Source organism: Neomonachus schauinslandi, chromosome 6 (genome assembly GCF_002201575.2).
Source record: "Neomonachus schauinslandi chromosome 6, ASM220157v2, whole genome shotgun sequence".
NCBI classification, from domain to species: Eukaryota; Metazoa; Chordata; class Mammalia; order Carnivora; family Phocidae; genus Neomonachus; species Neomonachus schauinslandi.
This window is the reverse complement of record NC_058408.1, coordinates 138,018,647-138,036,454: the sequence shown is the minus strand read 5'-3', so window position 1 is coordinate 138,036,454 and position 17,808 is coordinate 138,018,647. Positions and strand designations below refer to the sequence as shown.

The 17,808-nt window shown below is 38.1% G+C and overlaps 1 protein-coding gene across 1 annotated transcript in view; it reads right to left on the bottom strand.

Annotated features, from left to right (window-relative positions):
• Positions 1–808: 808 nt before the first annotated feature.
• Positions 809–17,808, bottom strand: part of NHLRC2 (NHL repeat containing 2) — a 52,797-nt gene continuing 35,797 nt past the window's right edge. Inside the window, exons 6-11 of the mRNA XM_021699950.2 lie at positions 11,096–11,195; positions 8,160–8,391; positions 7,462–7,584; positions 6,137–6,343; positions 4,739–4,958; positions 809–1,584 (exon numbers count right to left, since the gene is read on the bottom strand). Coding sequence (XP_021555625.1) covers positions 1,328–1,584; positions 4,739–4,958; positions 6,137–6,343; positions 7,462–7,584; positions 8,160–8,391; positions 11,096–11,195 — 1,139 coding nt within the window. The 3' untranslated portion in view covers positions 809–1,327. The remainder of the gene's footprint in view (positions 1,585–4,738; positions 4,959–6,136; positions 6,344–7,461; positions 7,585–8,159; positions 8,392–11,095; positions 11,196–17,808) is intronic.

Sequence of the window (17,808 nt, the reverse complement as noted above, 5' to 3'; positions counted from 1 at the left end):
AAAATGGGCAGATGATGGTCCTGCAGAGATCACACTTCTAATTTGCTTTTGAAGGGAAAGGCATATTATGCCATTTTGTCTATAAATATTTATTGGATAAATACAGTTTACCTGACATTTTCAAAATCCTGTAAGCTGATTAAATCACAAACATATTGAATCAATTACAGTAAAACCAAGAATAGGCTTTTAAATAGTTATAAAGGGAAAGGATAAAGAAAAAACTTTCAGTTATCTTCTAGTGACAATTTCTTTTTGGGTTAAAAATAACCCCAGTGTCATTAAATCCCTGTATGTTTCAGCCCTAATATTTTAAAGAGTAATAAATATATATACATATTAATAGCATGAAAGTGCTTCACACTAAAATTTTCTTTGAAGGCTTAAAAGTGATTTTTAAAAACATCACAATAAGTGATCATAATTTAAGTTCTGAATACGGGAATCAAAAAACCCAAACCCCAACCAATCTGCATATCTTAATGCTTCTAAGTGAAATTTAAACCTCTAAGACAACATATATACCCATTTACTCAGATTCAGCTGTCACAATTTATTTTTTATCGTGAATAGTATCACAGACAGTAATATGTCTCAAAGTCCTTTTCTCTGAAAATTATAGTATCTCTGGGGACTCAAGGGAGTGAGTCTGTACATCCTTTGACACACTTTTTCTGAATAGAGTTATAAGGCATTAATAATGGTATGTTAAGATAGCAAATAATTTATAATAAAAATAGAAATTCTCTTTTAAATCACTCTCAACTGAGAGAATCACAGAAGAGAAAAAAGAACATATTTACCACCCAGATACTCTTTCAGTTTCTACTGTGATGTAAAGACTTTTTTTTTTTTTTTTTTGGCTTAAACAGACCTTAGGCTTTGAATGGCAGGTGTCCTGGATCTTGGGTTCTGTTTAAAGTTATTGTGAAATGTATATATTCAAATGTGCTCCTTGATACTAATAAAGGTAGAAAAAGTTAGTTAAAATATTTGGTTTCATTATCAGTATTCACTGCGAATTATGTTCATGATAATATTCTAGACTACAGTGTGGATTTAAGTTTTGTGCCAAATAGCAGCAGGGATTACAAAATCATGGTTCAAATGATGGTCAGTGATTTAGCTGGTACACAGCCAGAATGAAGGAATTTGTTTATACTAGATAAGTAAATATGGAGCATAGCTTTATTTTAAAATCTGTTGCTAGAACTGAGCAGTGGGCTCCTTGGTATCCAGAGGCAGAAATAAAGCTGCTTTTCCTAAGTTACAGTGATGATAAGGATGGAGGACAGTGGCTGTGGCGGCCAGGTAGCTAACTGGCTTGTTAAAATCCATACTTGAGCTCTACTGGAGCGATGCACCCTTGGTGTGCACTGCTTATTTGTAAAGGCTGACTGAACAAAACTCCCTTCATCATACAGGCATTGCTGTCTGCGCTGCAGTAATAAAGGAACACGCTGATAGATATCACGGCTTCAAGTGATAAGCAATCTCCAGGAATCTGCAGTGAGATCGCTGGTTGACTGGAAATGCTCTCTATTTCTCCAGAGGGTATCTGTCCTTGAAGAAGCCATTCATTGCCTAGAAAATAAAAAGGTAAATTACTAAGACTGTATAAGAAGACAAGTAGGTAATTAGACAAACCTTATGAAGACTAAATTCCATCAACAGATATTTACTGAAAGCCTCTAAGTGCCAGGCATTATGCTCTGTGTGAAGGACATAGATGGGATATAATGACCACCCATGAGAAGTTCCCAGGCTAATGATCTTGATATCAAATTATCAAAATTCTTCCTTTGAACACTGTAAATTGCAAATGTCTACTGAAACCAAATTGAATAATGCAAACATGGCTATAGATCCTTAATCCTTGAAATTAAAAATGAAACCTATTAAGTTCTATAAACAAACAAATAGGTCATTTTTATCAGATAAAGTGTTTAGGAATGCCAATGACAACTACAGAATAACCTAGGGTATACAAATTATGTACAACTCTGCAGTCACTTTCAAAGTCAAGATAATGATGAATTATTAAATATCCAAAGGTAAAAACCAAACAATACATTTTCAGAGACAAGTAACACTGCATATATTATTCAGATCGGCTCAACAATGTAAATACTAAGATTTTGTCTGCCTCATTTTAATACATAACTCTTCTTAGATTTAAATATGTAGATTATAACATAAGTGTAATAAACCATTAAAAATCTTTAAGCTTCTAGTATCAGAATTTTAAAAATGTCTTTATTCATGCAGTGCCTCCTCAGAAGGGACGTCTGTGTCATATTGAGGAAGGACATGTTTACACGGATATTCAGCTTAAAGGGGGGTTAGAAATCAAGAGCCAGCATCTGGAAAACACAGGACATACTTTCCTGCCATCTTAAAGAGAAGACGTGGAGCACAGTCTCATGACTTCTCAGTGACTTTGGTCATCTGTACAAAACCTACTGAGTGGTAATGAAATTCTATATCTACTTTTTGGCTTTCTTCTTTCTTTTCACCTCAGGATGAGTCAACGGACTCGGAGCACCCGCTTCTATTAGGCCTCTCCATCTCCCTTTCAGTATATTGCTTCTAGTTCTCTGTTGATTCAAAACTCAAATTTGAGAAAAATATGTCAAGTCAGAGTAAGGAGAAAGTGAAAGGTGAAAATCTGAAATTCTTTGGCCTTCTTTGCTTCTGTATTGGGGAATATGTTTTATTTCATGTTTGGCTTTGCTAGATAACAGATTAGTGGGAGACTTATATTTTAAATCAAAACAGGAAAACAATTGTGCTATTTTAATGTCCAAATCTAGAAATAAACACAAAGCCTTTTTAGATATTTTTCAGATATATCACATGTGAGATTTGTGAAGTTATAATATGCCAGTGGTGCTTTTACAACTGCCTTTTTGGAGGGGGGACTTCAAATCTTCACATGTGCTGACAACTTTATATAGACCGGGGCGCCTGGGTGGCTCAGTCGTTAAGCGTCTGCCTTCGGCTCGGGTCATGATCCCAGGGTCCTGGGATCGAGCCCCGCATCAGGCTCCCTGCTCCGCGGGGAAGCCTGCTTCTCCCTCTCCCCCTGCTTGTGTTCCCTCTCTCGCTGTGTCTCTCTCTGTCAAATAAATAAAATCTTAAAAAAAAAAAAAAATTATATAGACCAAAATTTAGTTTAAAAATAGATGTTTTAAGTTCTTCGAATAATTGGCCAAGAAGAAAAACTTTCCTTTAATCATGGATGTAACAAATGTACCCTATAAAATAATTTTCAAAAACCTTAAATTATTAGGACTCTTGTCTGAAAGCTTATTTGCCCATGTACAATAAAAATGGAACCACTATTTTGGACAAGTGCTTTTTCTCTACAGACTACTTCACCTTAACACTTACCTGTATTTTGTATTCCAGTGGCTCATTATTAATCTCTGTGTTGGACCAAACAGACTCGAACATGTTAATTTGTCAATATCGCATTTTAAAAATCAATCCACTGCTCTTTCTTTAGTTACAACAGAGAGATGAAATTAACAGTGATCGCCAATCGATGCAGTCCTTGCAGACTAAGAGACAGAGCACAACAGTTCAGCCGACAGTCGAGGACTGAGGACTGGCCAGGGTTTGAGTACTCTCCTGTCCACAGAACTGGCTCCGAACGTCTTCCTCCTCCTCACCTGCAGAGCTCAGCCCTCAGCCCTGGTGGTGGGCGGGGGTGGTGTCAGTCACCCCAGGGCCAGCCTCCCCAACTCTGACCCGGCAGTTCCTCCTGGCTACACGACCAAGATCTCTGGGTTCTCTTGGTGTGGCTGCCCAGCGGGTAGCTGCAGGACAGCAGCGGCTGCCCTGAGAAAGTAGCAAGGTAGGAAGGCATAGAGCCTGGGACTGGGGAAGGCACAGAAGTGTGTGAGAGGGTAGGAGGGGGGAGGCGGGAGGAAATGGAAGACTGAGAACATGCGAAAGAGCGTGGGAGACCAGGACAGAGGAAGGTCATTAGAGACAAGAAGTCAGCCCTTAGTTCTGGACCGCTAATATTTTACTTCACAGTTGATGAGAGGGGCTGGAAAGCACTGCTATCAGGCAAGCGGCAGGCTGATTCCTTCTTATACATTAATCAAGAGCACACAGAGCTTCAAATACACATTCAAATCTTTACACAATTTACAGTCGCTGAATACTTTACTTGAGAACAGACTCGAACAGGAAGTGCTCTTAGCTTAAATGACTACAAATTAGTAAGGACAAAGGCTCTGCCTGCATTCTGATCACAGTGATTCATTTGTATTCAATTACATATCCTCCAACAATGTTTTGTTCTTCTACTTGGATGGCATGCTTTTAAGATACTGTTTTGGCATCCATTTTCTTATAGCAAGCAAGTAATGGGGCTCAGGTTCTACCTCTGGCATCTCTAAAGAAGAAAATGCAGCTTCAGGCTTAAGTGGTAAATCAAGTCCTTTTGAAATAAAATGAACAGCAACTGAAAGTTCTAAAGCACTTGATAGATACAGATCTGGAAAAGTAAAAGATAGATAGTAGTAAAACCACCAAAAAACTGAATTGGAAAAAGCCTGAATCAAGTTACTTCAGTTAAAAGAGTACGTTTAAAAAATAAACAAAAAAAGGGGAAAATCAATTTCCTTCTTTAGAATGGACTCTGAGATTTAGAGCACTGTATTACTGGAAGGTAGACTGGTAAATACAATTTCATACTGGAACGTTTGCAAGATTATTCTCGTACCTTCAGCTGTTAGAAACCAACAACTGGGTACCCCTTCGGTCAGCTCTGCTCCTGATGGGAGGTCTAATCTTAGTCTGAACTGGAGAGTCTGGCCTGGTGATGCAGCCACTGGAGAAAGTCTAATGTTTGGAGCAGATTTAGGCAGTTTGGGCAATGTCCTCTGTTTCTCGACCAGGAATGGGCCATCTACCACAGCGTTGTCAGGTCTGAAGACTGGGAGCTAGGAAGTAAGAAAATCTGTTAATTAAAACACAAGTACTTCATAGTAATTGTAAAGAGCTTATTTTTGAACCTCAGTAGAAAAATGAGGTTCTATGTCGATAAAACTTAATTGCCATTCTAGTCTGAATTAGGAATGTGCTTACTTAGACGTCCTTATAATTATTTTATAGGTTCAGAAACATATTTCATCCTGGCAAAAAGATTACCAATACAAATGAAACAGAACTAAGTTCATTATCCAGGATGTTTATAGATGGTAGGAAATTAAAGTAAAACTTAATTTAAATGTAGGGGGTATAATTCCACTTACAATTTTCACTGCCAACTATAAGATGATCTATGTCAAGAGCAATGACAGTTATGATGGCAGTCAGTATTTTTATTTTAAAATATATCTTGGGGGTGCCTGGGTGGCTCGGTTGGTTAAGTGTCTGCCTTCGGCTCAGGTCATGATCCCGCAGTCCTGGGATCCAGTCCCATGTCGGGCTCCCTGCTGAGCAGGGAGCCTGCTTCTCCCTCTGCCTGCCGCTCCCCCTGTTTGTGCTCTCCCTCTCTCTCTCTCAAATAAATAAAATCTTTAAAAAAAAAAAAATTATGTATCTTGGGAATTCCTAGAATTTTAGGAAAAAAGCTCTTGCTTTTTTTTTCCCCAGCCAAATGTGATAATATCAAGAGGTAGCTTGAACATTTTTGGAAACTATATCCTTATCTTTAAAAATTGATTAGAACTCATTTAAGTTTCTTCCAATCTTATTTTCAATGTGTTGAGAAATGTGGCTCCTAGAGTTTCCTTTGGGAGGTTACCTGGTAAGAGATTAATGTGTTATCTTTGTTTCCCATGGTGAATCCAAGAACCCTTAAAAAAAACAAAACACCTGGACAACCCAACCCATGTAGTATGTATGCGCAATGTGTGTATGTCTATACACATACTTTTTTTTTGACATTTAAACACAGATGAAAGTTCAAATTCTCTCCAACTTCCAGTATCTTAAACACTCTCGTCACAAATGGAATTTTTAACAAGAACAGGGCATTCTGGAAGGAGCATTCACTACTCTACCTACATGTTTTATGTCCAACACTGGAGATGATTTAACCAAAAGCGCCTCTTTCTGTGCTGTGAGGACTTTAGTATCATTCTTAAAATAATACTCTTACACTTTGATTGCTTACCACAGAAATTGTTTTTGTTTCTAAATCCATCACTTTAATCTGATGATTATTGGTGTCTGCTACATATAACTGGCCATTCTCCCCAATACACAAGCCTCCTGGTTCATTAAAAGTTGACTCGGTAAAGCTGGAAGTGATAATGTTACTTGCGTCTCCGGTTCCTGCTAATGTTGAACAGTTTTTTGTTTTGGGATCCACAACTTTAATCTAAAAAGAAAGAATCATGCAGTATATACCTGAAGGTCAAGCTCTTGTTCATAGTATAGGAAAGTGTAGTGAAAAGCAAACCAGAGAACGTGCCTGCCATCAGCATTCCTACTAAATCTCAGAAAAAGAATAGGCATTTCCAGCGCACCTGAGTGGCTCAGTCAGTTAAGGGTCTGACTTGATTTCGGATCAGGGAGTGACCTCAGGGCTGTGAGAACGCGCCCTGCATCAGGCTCCGCGCCCAGCCGGGGATTTGCTGCCTCTCCCTCTCCCTCTGTTCCTCCCCCCACTCATGAGGGTGCTCTCTCTCATAAATAAATCAACCTTAAAAAAAATATATGCATTGCCATATTTTCTTGAAAAGCCAAACATTCAAATTACAGTCTCAGGGGAGACACTCCATTCTGAGAGCTAAAAATGACATAAAACACCCAATTATATCTTATCTTCCAGCAGCAATCTTTGATGAAATTATTTCTGGAATCAAAAAAAATTTTTTAAATGTTATTCTTTTTCCTCATAACGAGACCCAGTTGAACTTTCTTCTTTTTCACGAGCATCTAACACTGGCTGAGAATTGGCCGCTTCTGTTAAACCTAATGATTTCCAATTGTGCCTCAATTATGTTAATTTATGGTGTCATCACAAGGTATTAACATTTTCCACTAGTTTTTATAGAAAAGAAAAATGGCAACAATTGAATAATCCGTGCAATAGAGACAAAAATGGAAATGCTGCTGAAAATGGAATTATTTGCTAGCAGGCACTGCAACCATGCAACAGCTCGAAAACGTTCCTTTGTTAGTTGACATATTAATTTCCCCGACACCTGCCGCCTTATTTACCCTGTTACTAGGCAGCTTTGATGGATCGCAATTCATGATTTTTTGCTGTAGTCACGGGGAACTGATTTAGTCCCTTCTCCAGCTCCGAGTGCCATCATATCCTCTTTGCAAAGAAAGGACTAAGAAAAGAACAGCAAAGGCCTGTACACAGTTGTCAAAGACTGTTACTCCTCTCTATTTTAAAGTGGCAGTTGGAGGAGGCTCACAGAGCTTTCAGCTTTTTACATGCCACCGATGAAAAGCAGGATAATCTAGAATTCTGTTAAGACTCACCTTGTGATTATAAGAGTCTGCCACATAAAGTAGATTCCTTTTCTTGTCCCAAGTTACTCCAAGTGGGTGCTGAAGCTTGGCACTGATTCCTTCTCCATCAACATCACCAAAAGCAAATAAATTCTTTTTTTTTTTTTTAAATAAAGAAACAGCATGTATTAAAATTCTTCCAGTGCTACAGCATAGGGTATAAAGTAAAAAGAAGACTCTATATGCTACTTAAGTTAAAGGGGAAATGGGTCTGATTTCATATAAATAGACCTGGGTATTCAATTCAGACAAGAAAACAAATGACAGAATTTTGAACCTGTGTTAATTTGTGGCACTTGGTACTTTTATGCACAGTGATCACACATCTGGTCAGGAACAGGTCAAGTCTACTAATCTGGTGCTCTTTCCACCCTCCTGCCAAGTATCTAATTTACATTTTCCTCTTTCCTCTGTAATCAACATTTGATCCTTCCATTCTTCCTGAAGCCTCGACATTTGTGTAATCAAGTAGAGTCAATTGACTTTTCTTAGATGGTTTTGTTACTTGCGTTTCTTTATATTCGCATTTCCTTTGGCCTGACTTCCACTTTAATTTATGGATAGGCCAAGAACTCGCTCCCCTGAAATTTAATAACTTCACAATTCGAAACATGCAAGCGGGGTTAAGGGTCTGGGCATAGCATGCAAAAGCGATCTTCACGCATTACCATGGGATCTCTTTCTCCTCCCACGAGGTGCTTCACTGCTCCGTCTTTCAGCGAGACAGTTCTCACCGTGCTGCTCTCACTGTCTGCGACAAACAGGCAGCTCCAGGGATCTTCGGGGGCCAGAGAGAGACCTGAAGGCTGGGCAAAGCCTGCCTTGTGAGGATATGCATTATTTCGGTTCTCTTCATTTCCGCTTCCAGCAAACCGAAGGCATGTTCCTTTTTTCAGCTCACTAAAAAAACCCAAGTTCATAGGTGGAATCGACATCGTTATGTTGTGTCCAATTTAGTCATCAAATGAATGTAAGTAATGAAATCGGTGGTGATAAACACTGTTAAAAAACAGACCCATGATCTTCGCCTCAAGTGTGCAAGTCAGCTTTACTTTCCCTGTAGTGCTTCTAAATCATTAACTTACTCACTGTGCAGGGACCTTTACTTTTTTTTTTTTTTTGACATACACAAAATTGAAACTATTCTCAATGATCATATTATTGACTGGATAGTTGTGTGTGGTTTTTTTTTTTTTTCCCCTACAAATGGCCAGAGATAGGTACATCTGGATCCCAGCTTTTTTTTTTTATAAGTTTTTTTTTTTATTTATTTGCGAGAGAGAGAATGAGAGACAGAGAGCATGAGAGGGAGGAGGGTCAGAGGGAGAAGCAGACTCCCTGCTGAGCAGGGAGCCCGACGCGGAACTCGATCCCGGGACTCCAGGATCACGACCTGAGCCGAAGGCAGTCGCTCAACCAACTGAGCCACCTAGGCGCCCCCAGCTTAACTTCTTACAGGACAATTATGCTGCTTTAATCAACTGTAAAATCAATTTCTTATATACAATAGAGAAATTTCTATTTAAAAGACTTTGCAGTGATTCTTTTTGTAATAGAAAGCTTTACACTTTGACTTCTAGGTTTATGCTGGAGGAACTGGAAGGAAGACACGGTGGTATGCTGCGTCGAGGGAGGGGAAGAAGCTGACTCAGGATGCAAAGTAATGAGACGACATGTACATCATCTCCAGATATGGCCCAGCAGGCAGAAGTCTAAGATGACCACCAATCACTTATTCACTGATATGTTCCTAATGGGGGATAGAGGCAAAGGGATACAGAATGTATAAAATACAGCCACTTATTCAAGAAACTTAAAGAAAAATGTAGTCAGAGAAATACATGTGATAACTAATATGCCAAACAAATAAATTAAAAAGTAATTAATATGAATCTTAATTTCAAATAGGAGTTTCCTTAATTAAATAAAAGAAAGAGTGGGGAGAAAAGGACCTTGTAAAACATTAGCAGTCTTTACCACTGGAAGATCAGTAAAAAAGATCAAGCATCCTTAAAATTATGATACAGGTCCATGTGATCCGACTGGACATTTTCCTATTATGAACGAGAGTGAGAAAACTCTACTTATTTGGAAATTTAGCCCACTCTTGACCATATGGGTCGAAAACAGCCATCTAGAACAGTGCATTCTGGCCATCTCTGTTACTTCTACTGTTTATAATTATGCCTCGCATTAATGTTTCTGGTCACCACACTGTTCAGGCTACTATCTTCTCTTGCCTGGAGATGACCACAGTCCCCTCACTGCTATCTCTGTGTCTAGTTTTCTCCCAGTCCAAATGCTGCCAGTGTTCTTTCAAAAACACAGATCAAATCATGTCACTAGCCCGCTCAAAACTTTCCATAAAGGCATGCAGAATAATGTTCACATTTCTTCAAAGGACACAGAAGGCGCTTCACAATCTGGCTTTTACTCACATCACTGGTGTCATTTCTTGCCTGGAAAACCTCCACTCTCCCTAACTCCTGCTCCTCTATCAGGTTTTAATTTAGCAGCTTCTTCCAGGAAGCCTTCCTTGATACCTCATATTTTATTGATATTGGGTATTCCTCTTATTTATGTAAGGGACAATTTTACTTTAAGGGACAGTCTAGTAGGAGGAAATAGTTATGGAAACCAGCAAATGCAACCAGAAACAGGGTCAGGGGAGAGAAGAAAAAAGAGGGACGGAGGGAGGAGGAGGGGAAGAGAGAAGGAACTTTTCAGTGCAGTAATGTAACTACACAGGGAGTGTAGTGAGGTCACAGAGAAGAGTATGGTCAGTTCTACCTGGAGTGTGAGGGAGAAGAGATAAGGCTCTACAGAAAGGATATAAGAAACTGCAGAGACACTACTTTTTCATATTTATATCCCCAACAGTGGTAGCGAAACTCCTACATTTACTGTATAAGCCAGGCACCAGGCTGAACTCTTCATACCTATTATTAATTTTCAAAACAAGCCTATGAAGTTAAGATATAAAGAGGCCGAAGCACAGAAAGTTAAATTGGCTCTCCTAAGCTCCCAGACATAGTAAGGGGCAGAGCCAGGATTCGATCTCAGGCAGGACTACAAAACCTGAGCCATCAAGCACTCTGCCACATAGTACTCAAACATTTGTAATCCTGAGCAGGGATGTGTGAACTGCATGTTAAGAGAGCGGCCACCAAACATTTCCAGTTCTCTCTCTGGAGGCTCGAGAGGACTGATCTTCCCACGTTCCCGGAAGTTAGCAATGGTGGTCACAAGACTTACTTGGGCTGATGAAATTTAAGTGATGTGTGTCACTTCTGAGTAGAAGCTTTAAGAGCCACTGAGCGACTCACCACCTCTCTCTCTGCCAGGATGACTGGCAAAGCTCCAGATGAAGCAGGTGGCTGCTTCATCAGCCTGGTCAACAGCCTGGCAGAGGAGCGCTCCCCAGTGAACCTATGTGAGTGGGCAAGAAACAACCTCGTCTTACGCTCCTGAGAATCTGGTTGTTTGTTACGGTGCTGTAGCCCAGCACATCCCAACCAGCACAGAGGCGTTGCAAGAACAGAGACTTGAGGAGAGGGAATTCTGTGAACTCATAGTTTACCCAAAGAGAGATACTGTCACTTACTTTTTCTTTGGTAGTCTGCCACAGTCCAGCAGCAGTGCCCATATCTGATGAGTCCCCGCCATGGCTATCCACAGAATGTCATCTGTTTGGACCTCTGAACCTTTATAAAAATAAGCAGTAATTAATATATACGTGTCTTGTTAATACAAACACTCCATGTGTTTCAGAAATTTAAAGATGACAGCAGCATGTTTATAAATCATCTGAAGAAGAAAAAAGTATTTACAGTTTTAAGTTGCTTTTGAAATTTTTCCATTTTCCTTGTGAAAGGTTTATTTCTTTAGATTTATAAATTTACCTGTAAATTCACAGAAATCCAAAGTATTCTTAATAGCAGGATGTCCCTCTGCATCTCTGGGCACAACGCTTTTAAATATTTGATTTCTTATTTGATAAAATGAGTTGACATATACTCTCCAAAGAAACTCTGCCAAATACCTAGCACTAACCACTGAAATCATATGCTTTAATAACAGGTTCTTTGAACAATTTCTCATGAAAAAACTATCTTTTAATAGTGTAAGAAATAGGTATTTCCACTGGGGCGCCTAGCTGGCTCAGTCGGTAGAGCATGTGACTCTTGGTCTCGGAGTCATGAGTTTGAGACCCACGTTGGGCATGGAGCCTACTTAAAAGTAAAATAAAGTATTTTTAAAAAATGTATTTTCACCACAGGATTAGCTAGACTTAGATACACATCACAGTTGCTATTTAAAAATCCATTGTATTAATTGGCTATGAGGCTTTTTCCAAAAAATAGCTGATACGCAAAAAAGCTATGACAACAATATATTACAATATAGACTACAATATATTACAATTGTTTACTAAAACTCGTAATTTTCTACTTTCTTAGACTGATGTTACAACTTACTACAATGTGACAAGGCTCTCTTTCTCAAATTAATTCTACTATTAAAATACTTAATTTAGGGGTGCCTGGCTGGCTCAGTCAGTGGAGGATGTGACTCTTGATCTCAGTCATGAGTTTGAGCCCCACACTGGGTGTGGGGCCTAAAAAATACATCTTTCTTAAACTGTATCCTGAGGTGACTTTTATATGTAGTTGAGAATTTTTAACTAAAATAATTTGGTCAGATATTCCTTATGCTAAAAGAAGTATCTTGATGAGGCCATTTTATTTGTATTTTCTTTAACTTCAAGGAGTGTGTGTCCAGAAGGAACCTGTTTTCCTTCACTTGTATTACCTTCAAGTGTCTTTCAATTTAATGACAACAAAAATAATATTGATGGTTCTCAATAAATTATGGTGGCTATGTGCCAAGCACTTTATAGAGATTATCACTTACATTTTCTCAAATGCCCCAAGGGACAGGTAGTGTTATTTGGCCCTTTTTACAGATGAAGGAACTGAGGCCTTAGAGAGGGGAGGTAATTTGCCAGGATCCCAGTGCTAGTAAATGAACTGGAATCTGACACGAGGCAGTCCGACAGAAAAATCTATATCACATGTTGCCTCTTTTTCTGTGTTCTTAATTGCTATCCTATGAAATCTAAAGGAAAGCATTTCAATTTAATTTTTTATCGTCAAATATTTTTATGAACAAAAATTACATTAAAAGTGACAAGGGCATCCATTTGTTCTGGGGACTCAGTCTCTGCTTAATCACCTTTAGAGTAGATCAAAAGCTTTTCATAATTATTTTATTTTGCTTCTGCCATGTGAGGACAAAGTACAAAGGTGACCATCCATAAGCCAGAAGAGAGCTCTCACCGGAAACCAATCATGCTGGCACCTTGAACTTGGACTTCTAGCCTTCAGAACTGTGAGAAAATAAGTTTCTGTTGTTTAAGCCACCCCATCTGTGATATTTTGTTATGGCAGCCCAAGGTGACTAAGACATTCTCCCTGAGAATAGAAATGAGACAAGGATATCTGCTACTCAGCACTTTTATTTAACATCAGTTGAAGGCCCTAATTTGTGCAACAAGAAGAAGCAAAAATCATAAAGATTAGAAATAAAACTGTAATTATTAGAAGATGGCGTGCTTTTAAAGCCTCTACCTTGCCAAAGGAGAGCTGTGTTGGTATCTAGCTGAGTGAAAGACCAAATCAGTTCTCCAAACAGACCAGCCTAGTTCAACCAGGGTCTACTATATGAAGGCCAAACCTCATAGTGGTAAAGTGCAAACAGTTTGTTTGGTTTTGTTCTCTGTGTACTTATTTCCTTTAGAAGCCTGAGGAACGAGAAAAAGTATAGAAGCAAAGGCTGTGTCAGATCAGGATTTCAGCGTCTTGGGATTCCCGTGACAACTGATGATGATGATGATGTTGACAGTGGAGAGGGGGAGGGAGTGAGGATGATGACCATCCAGAATATTTCCTATGTTTAAGGCACTGAGTTAATGAATAAGCACCTTACAGGGATTATTTCCTTAACTTAACAACTTCAGAAGTCTTATTCTTATCATCTCCATTTTACAAAGAAACTGAAATTGAAAAGGGTTAAATAATTTGTTGAAATTCACACAGCTAAACCTGGAATAATTAGTGAGTCTGAGTCCACATTATTAGTGTTCTGATCAGAATGAAGGAAATACAGAAGTGAGCCTTGGCCCTTATGGCCAAGTTCTGCTTGGCTCATTGACTTCTCCCTCCCTCCTGCCTCTGCCCCATGGACTTAGCTCAGGCTTGAAGTACACAAGAGCATTTTCTGTGTGATCAGAAGCAGAGATCTGATCAAATGTAATCATGACTGTCTGTTCCAGGATGTGTGCCTGGGTTCACTCCTGTCCTTCCCTCCCTGTAGCCTGTGGAATAGCCTATGGCTGAATAATCTCTTACCAGGATTTTTTCCAATCCCTTGCCTTTCCATTTTTGGGTTGTTTCAGCTTATCAGCAGCTCTTTGTGACTCACAGGATGAAACTCTATGTTATAGCAAACACTTCTGCAGTACTTTGTATGGGGCCAGGCACTGTTCTAAGTGTTTCATGTATATTAACCCTCATAATTCTTGCAATAAGCTTTTGAGCTAGATCCTATTATTATCTTTAATTTAGATGAGGAAATTGAGGCATAATGAGACTAGGTAACTCGTCCAAAGTTACATAACTACTAAGATGTAAAACTAATTAGAACCCAAGCAGTCTGGCTCCAATCCATGCAACACTGCCTCTCAGGAAGTTTTTACCCAGCCTGATAATTTCCCTGAGGGCTGAAGAGTTCGTTCTTGCAGATAAAATGAGAGTTTAAAAAAAAAAGAAAAGAAAAAGAAAAAGGTAGTCTGGCATTTATAATGCTTATCAAACCAACAAGAATCATATTAATAATTTATACTGTTCACCCTGCATTTTGAAATCTAAAGCACACAGTTATATCACCAAGTATGGGTATTGGTTTTGTTCCTCCTAATAAGAATGTGACAATCATGAACATTTCAATTTTAAATTAAGAGTGCACTTAGTATTATTGATTTTCAACAGTCACTTAAAAAAAAAAAAAAAAGACAATGCCAAAGCTGAAAAAGGTTTTGCGAGTATTTTAAAAGGCAAAATCTCTCATGATTGTAAGGATTAGTGAAATAATTTCAGAAGACAGGAATAAAATCAGCAAATGAAATATGAAAATAAAATTACCTGCCAATGAGCTTTTAAAAATTCGGTGTTATTTTAAGCAGCCATGGTCAAAAATAGATCCCAGTCATTAGAACCCTCTAAATAGCAACTGTGAAATTGTCCATTTGTATAAATAGTTTTTTCTACACAGTCTCTAAGCCTCCTAGGAAGCAAAACCTCATGCCATTAGGAGAAAGAAGTAAAGCCTAGCACCCCCATGGCACAGGAAAACACCAATCACAGCTGGAGAAGGGTAGGGAAAAAAAAACAACAACAAAACCCTTTCTATCTCTGAGGGAGGGGCAGAGAACTATCTTTGGCCAAAGACCCCATACTGACACCAATACAAGTTTCCCACTGCTGGGGGAGCAGCAGAAAATTCCTCTAAACCACTAAGAGTTTAGCTGCCAGAGAGAGAAGGAACAGGAACAATGAAAAAGCTCCCTACCTCCTTTCATGGAGGCCCAGGCATACAGGGTCTCCCCGAGACTGAGGCTGACCAGAACAGAACACCCCGTAGCCCCCGTGCAGCCCAGGACGAAGTAACAAACAGCAGCAATCTATCTCTTGGGATGCTGCAGGAGTGCAATGCAGCAAGCCCTCTGTGGTCAGCTGTGCAGGAAAACCCCTCCAGCATGTAGGCCTCACACTAAGGCAAGGGCAGCCCACTGCTAGAGGAATTTGAGAGCTATGATAAACTGACAGTAACCACAGCAATAATAAAACTCAGACCCAGCCTAGGTTCTGATTAGATTGACTCAAACTTCCCTTACAATGGCATAAATATACCGATTTCATCAGCCTCTACAATTCTATTCAAAATTACTGGAATATAATAAAAAATGAGAAGACACACATAAAAGCAAAGCAGAACAAAACGAAACAACCCCAAAACCAAAACCCCATTTTCAAGAAACAAAGCAATCAACAGAAACAGACTCAGAGACGACCTGAAATTTAGAACTGTATGACATGGGGTTTGAAAGAACTATACTTTCTATGTTAAAGAATCTAGAGAAAAAGGTGGCCAACATACCTAAATAGAATTTAAGCAGGTAGATGGAATCTATTAAGAAACAGTAAAATGGAAATGCTATACCAAAAAGAATCTGTGATAAAAATTCCTTCAACAGACTCATCAGTTGATTAAACACAGCTGACGAAACAATATAAATAAATCAATATGTTATCTGAACTGAAACACAAAAAAGAAAGAATAAAGGGTGAAATAAAAAAAACATGATACATAAGAGTTTCTGGATAGAACATATCAGAGCCTAACAGATAAGTAACTGAAATCCCAGAAAGAAGAGAAAGGAGCAGAAAACGTATTTGAAGAGATGATAGGTGAGAATTTTTCCACAAATAACAAAGGACACAAAACTACAGTAGACTCAAGAATTCTAAGCAGGATAACTCCTATACATATCAGTCAAACTACTGAAAACCAAAGAGAAAATCTTGATGGCAGCCATGAAGGAACTAGGAAAATAATTAGACCTCTTGTTTAAAACTCTGTAAGTTATAAGGCAGTGGAGTGACATCTCCTATATAAATATAAATATATATTTTTTAAAAAGTCAATCCAGACTTGCATATGGAGTAAAAAATCTTTCAAAAATGAAGGTATGTACTTTTTCAGACATCCCACCTCCAATCCCCCACTTAAAAAAGAAAGGCCAAGAGAAATTAATGTCAGCAGACATGTGCCTCAAGAAATGTTACAGAAGTTCTCCAGGCTAAAGCAGTATTATTACAGACGGACACTTGGGATTCCAAGAAAACAGTTTGAAAACAGTTTGGCAGTTTCTTATAAAACTACACATACACTTACCATATGACCCAACAATTTCAATTCCTAAGCATCTACCCAAGAAAATAAATACGTATGTCCACATAAAAACCTGTATGCAAATGTTTATAGAGGTTTTAGTCATAATTGCCATAAACTAGAGATATCCAAAACGTCTATCAACTAGTAATTAATAAACAAATTGTGATACAGCCATACAAGTGGAATACTACTGAAAAAAAGAACTGCTGATAGAAACAACAACAGGGATGAATGTCAAAAGCACTATGCTAAATGGAAGAAGCCAGACATAAAGACTATAATGAGCAACAAGAAATAGATGATTGTTGCCAGTAGGTGGAGTGGGTGGTAGAGGTGGTAGGAGGGAGACTGAACAAGGGTCATCAGAATTTCTTGAGGTGATGGAAATATTCTATATCTTAATTGTAGTAATGGTTATAAGACTGTGTATGTTTGTCAAAATACATAGAACTATACCTAATAAGGGTGAATTTCACTTTCTATAAATTATACCTCATTAACCTAAAAATTTTTATTAAAAAAATCTTAGAAATACAGAGTCAATGTGATAGAAGAATCTTCTCTGAAATTTTAAATATAAAACTATTTTAACAAAATAAAAACACAGTAGTCACATTGTATAAATTCTATGCCTCAAAAAAATCTATCATCTGATTATCTTAGAGGATTTTTTTATGGTATTTTATAGCATATTAATGGAAGTCAAAGAAGCATATTATCTAAGCACATAAGTACCAACACTAGATTTTTAGACTAGCATACTAAACAGCTAGATTTCAATCATTTAAAGTTGTATAAGAACAGCTAAATTATAAAATGCTGATTAAAGGGCCAAGGAAGGTTAATGGAATTCGGGCACATTGTCCTTTCCATAAATTATTCTAAATCAGGTAACGTCTAAAGTACTTAGAGACTAGCAGGGTTTTGACCTTTATGATAAAAAAGCTCTTAGAAACATGGGAAAGATTCTGAAAAACTATAAATTTATTGTAGCTAGTAATTATTTTTAGTGCATTATGAAGCTCTGACCATATTCACAGTGATAATAAAACATGAACAAAGATGAAACAATCTCTTTTGTAAAAATCATTTTATGTTAATTATTTTTATGCTTTTATTACTGTGATGGCATGGGTTTGGGCTATTCAGTCACCATTTAAAATACATACATACATCTTCACATTACATGTATACTTAAAACAATCAGAGGTATTCAAGTACCTTTCCCTAATCTCCTGAAGTATGTTGTTTATTAAATGGATCCCTTGATAAGATATACATTCAGTTGTATATTTGTCCCCA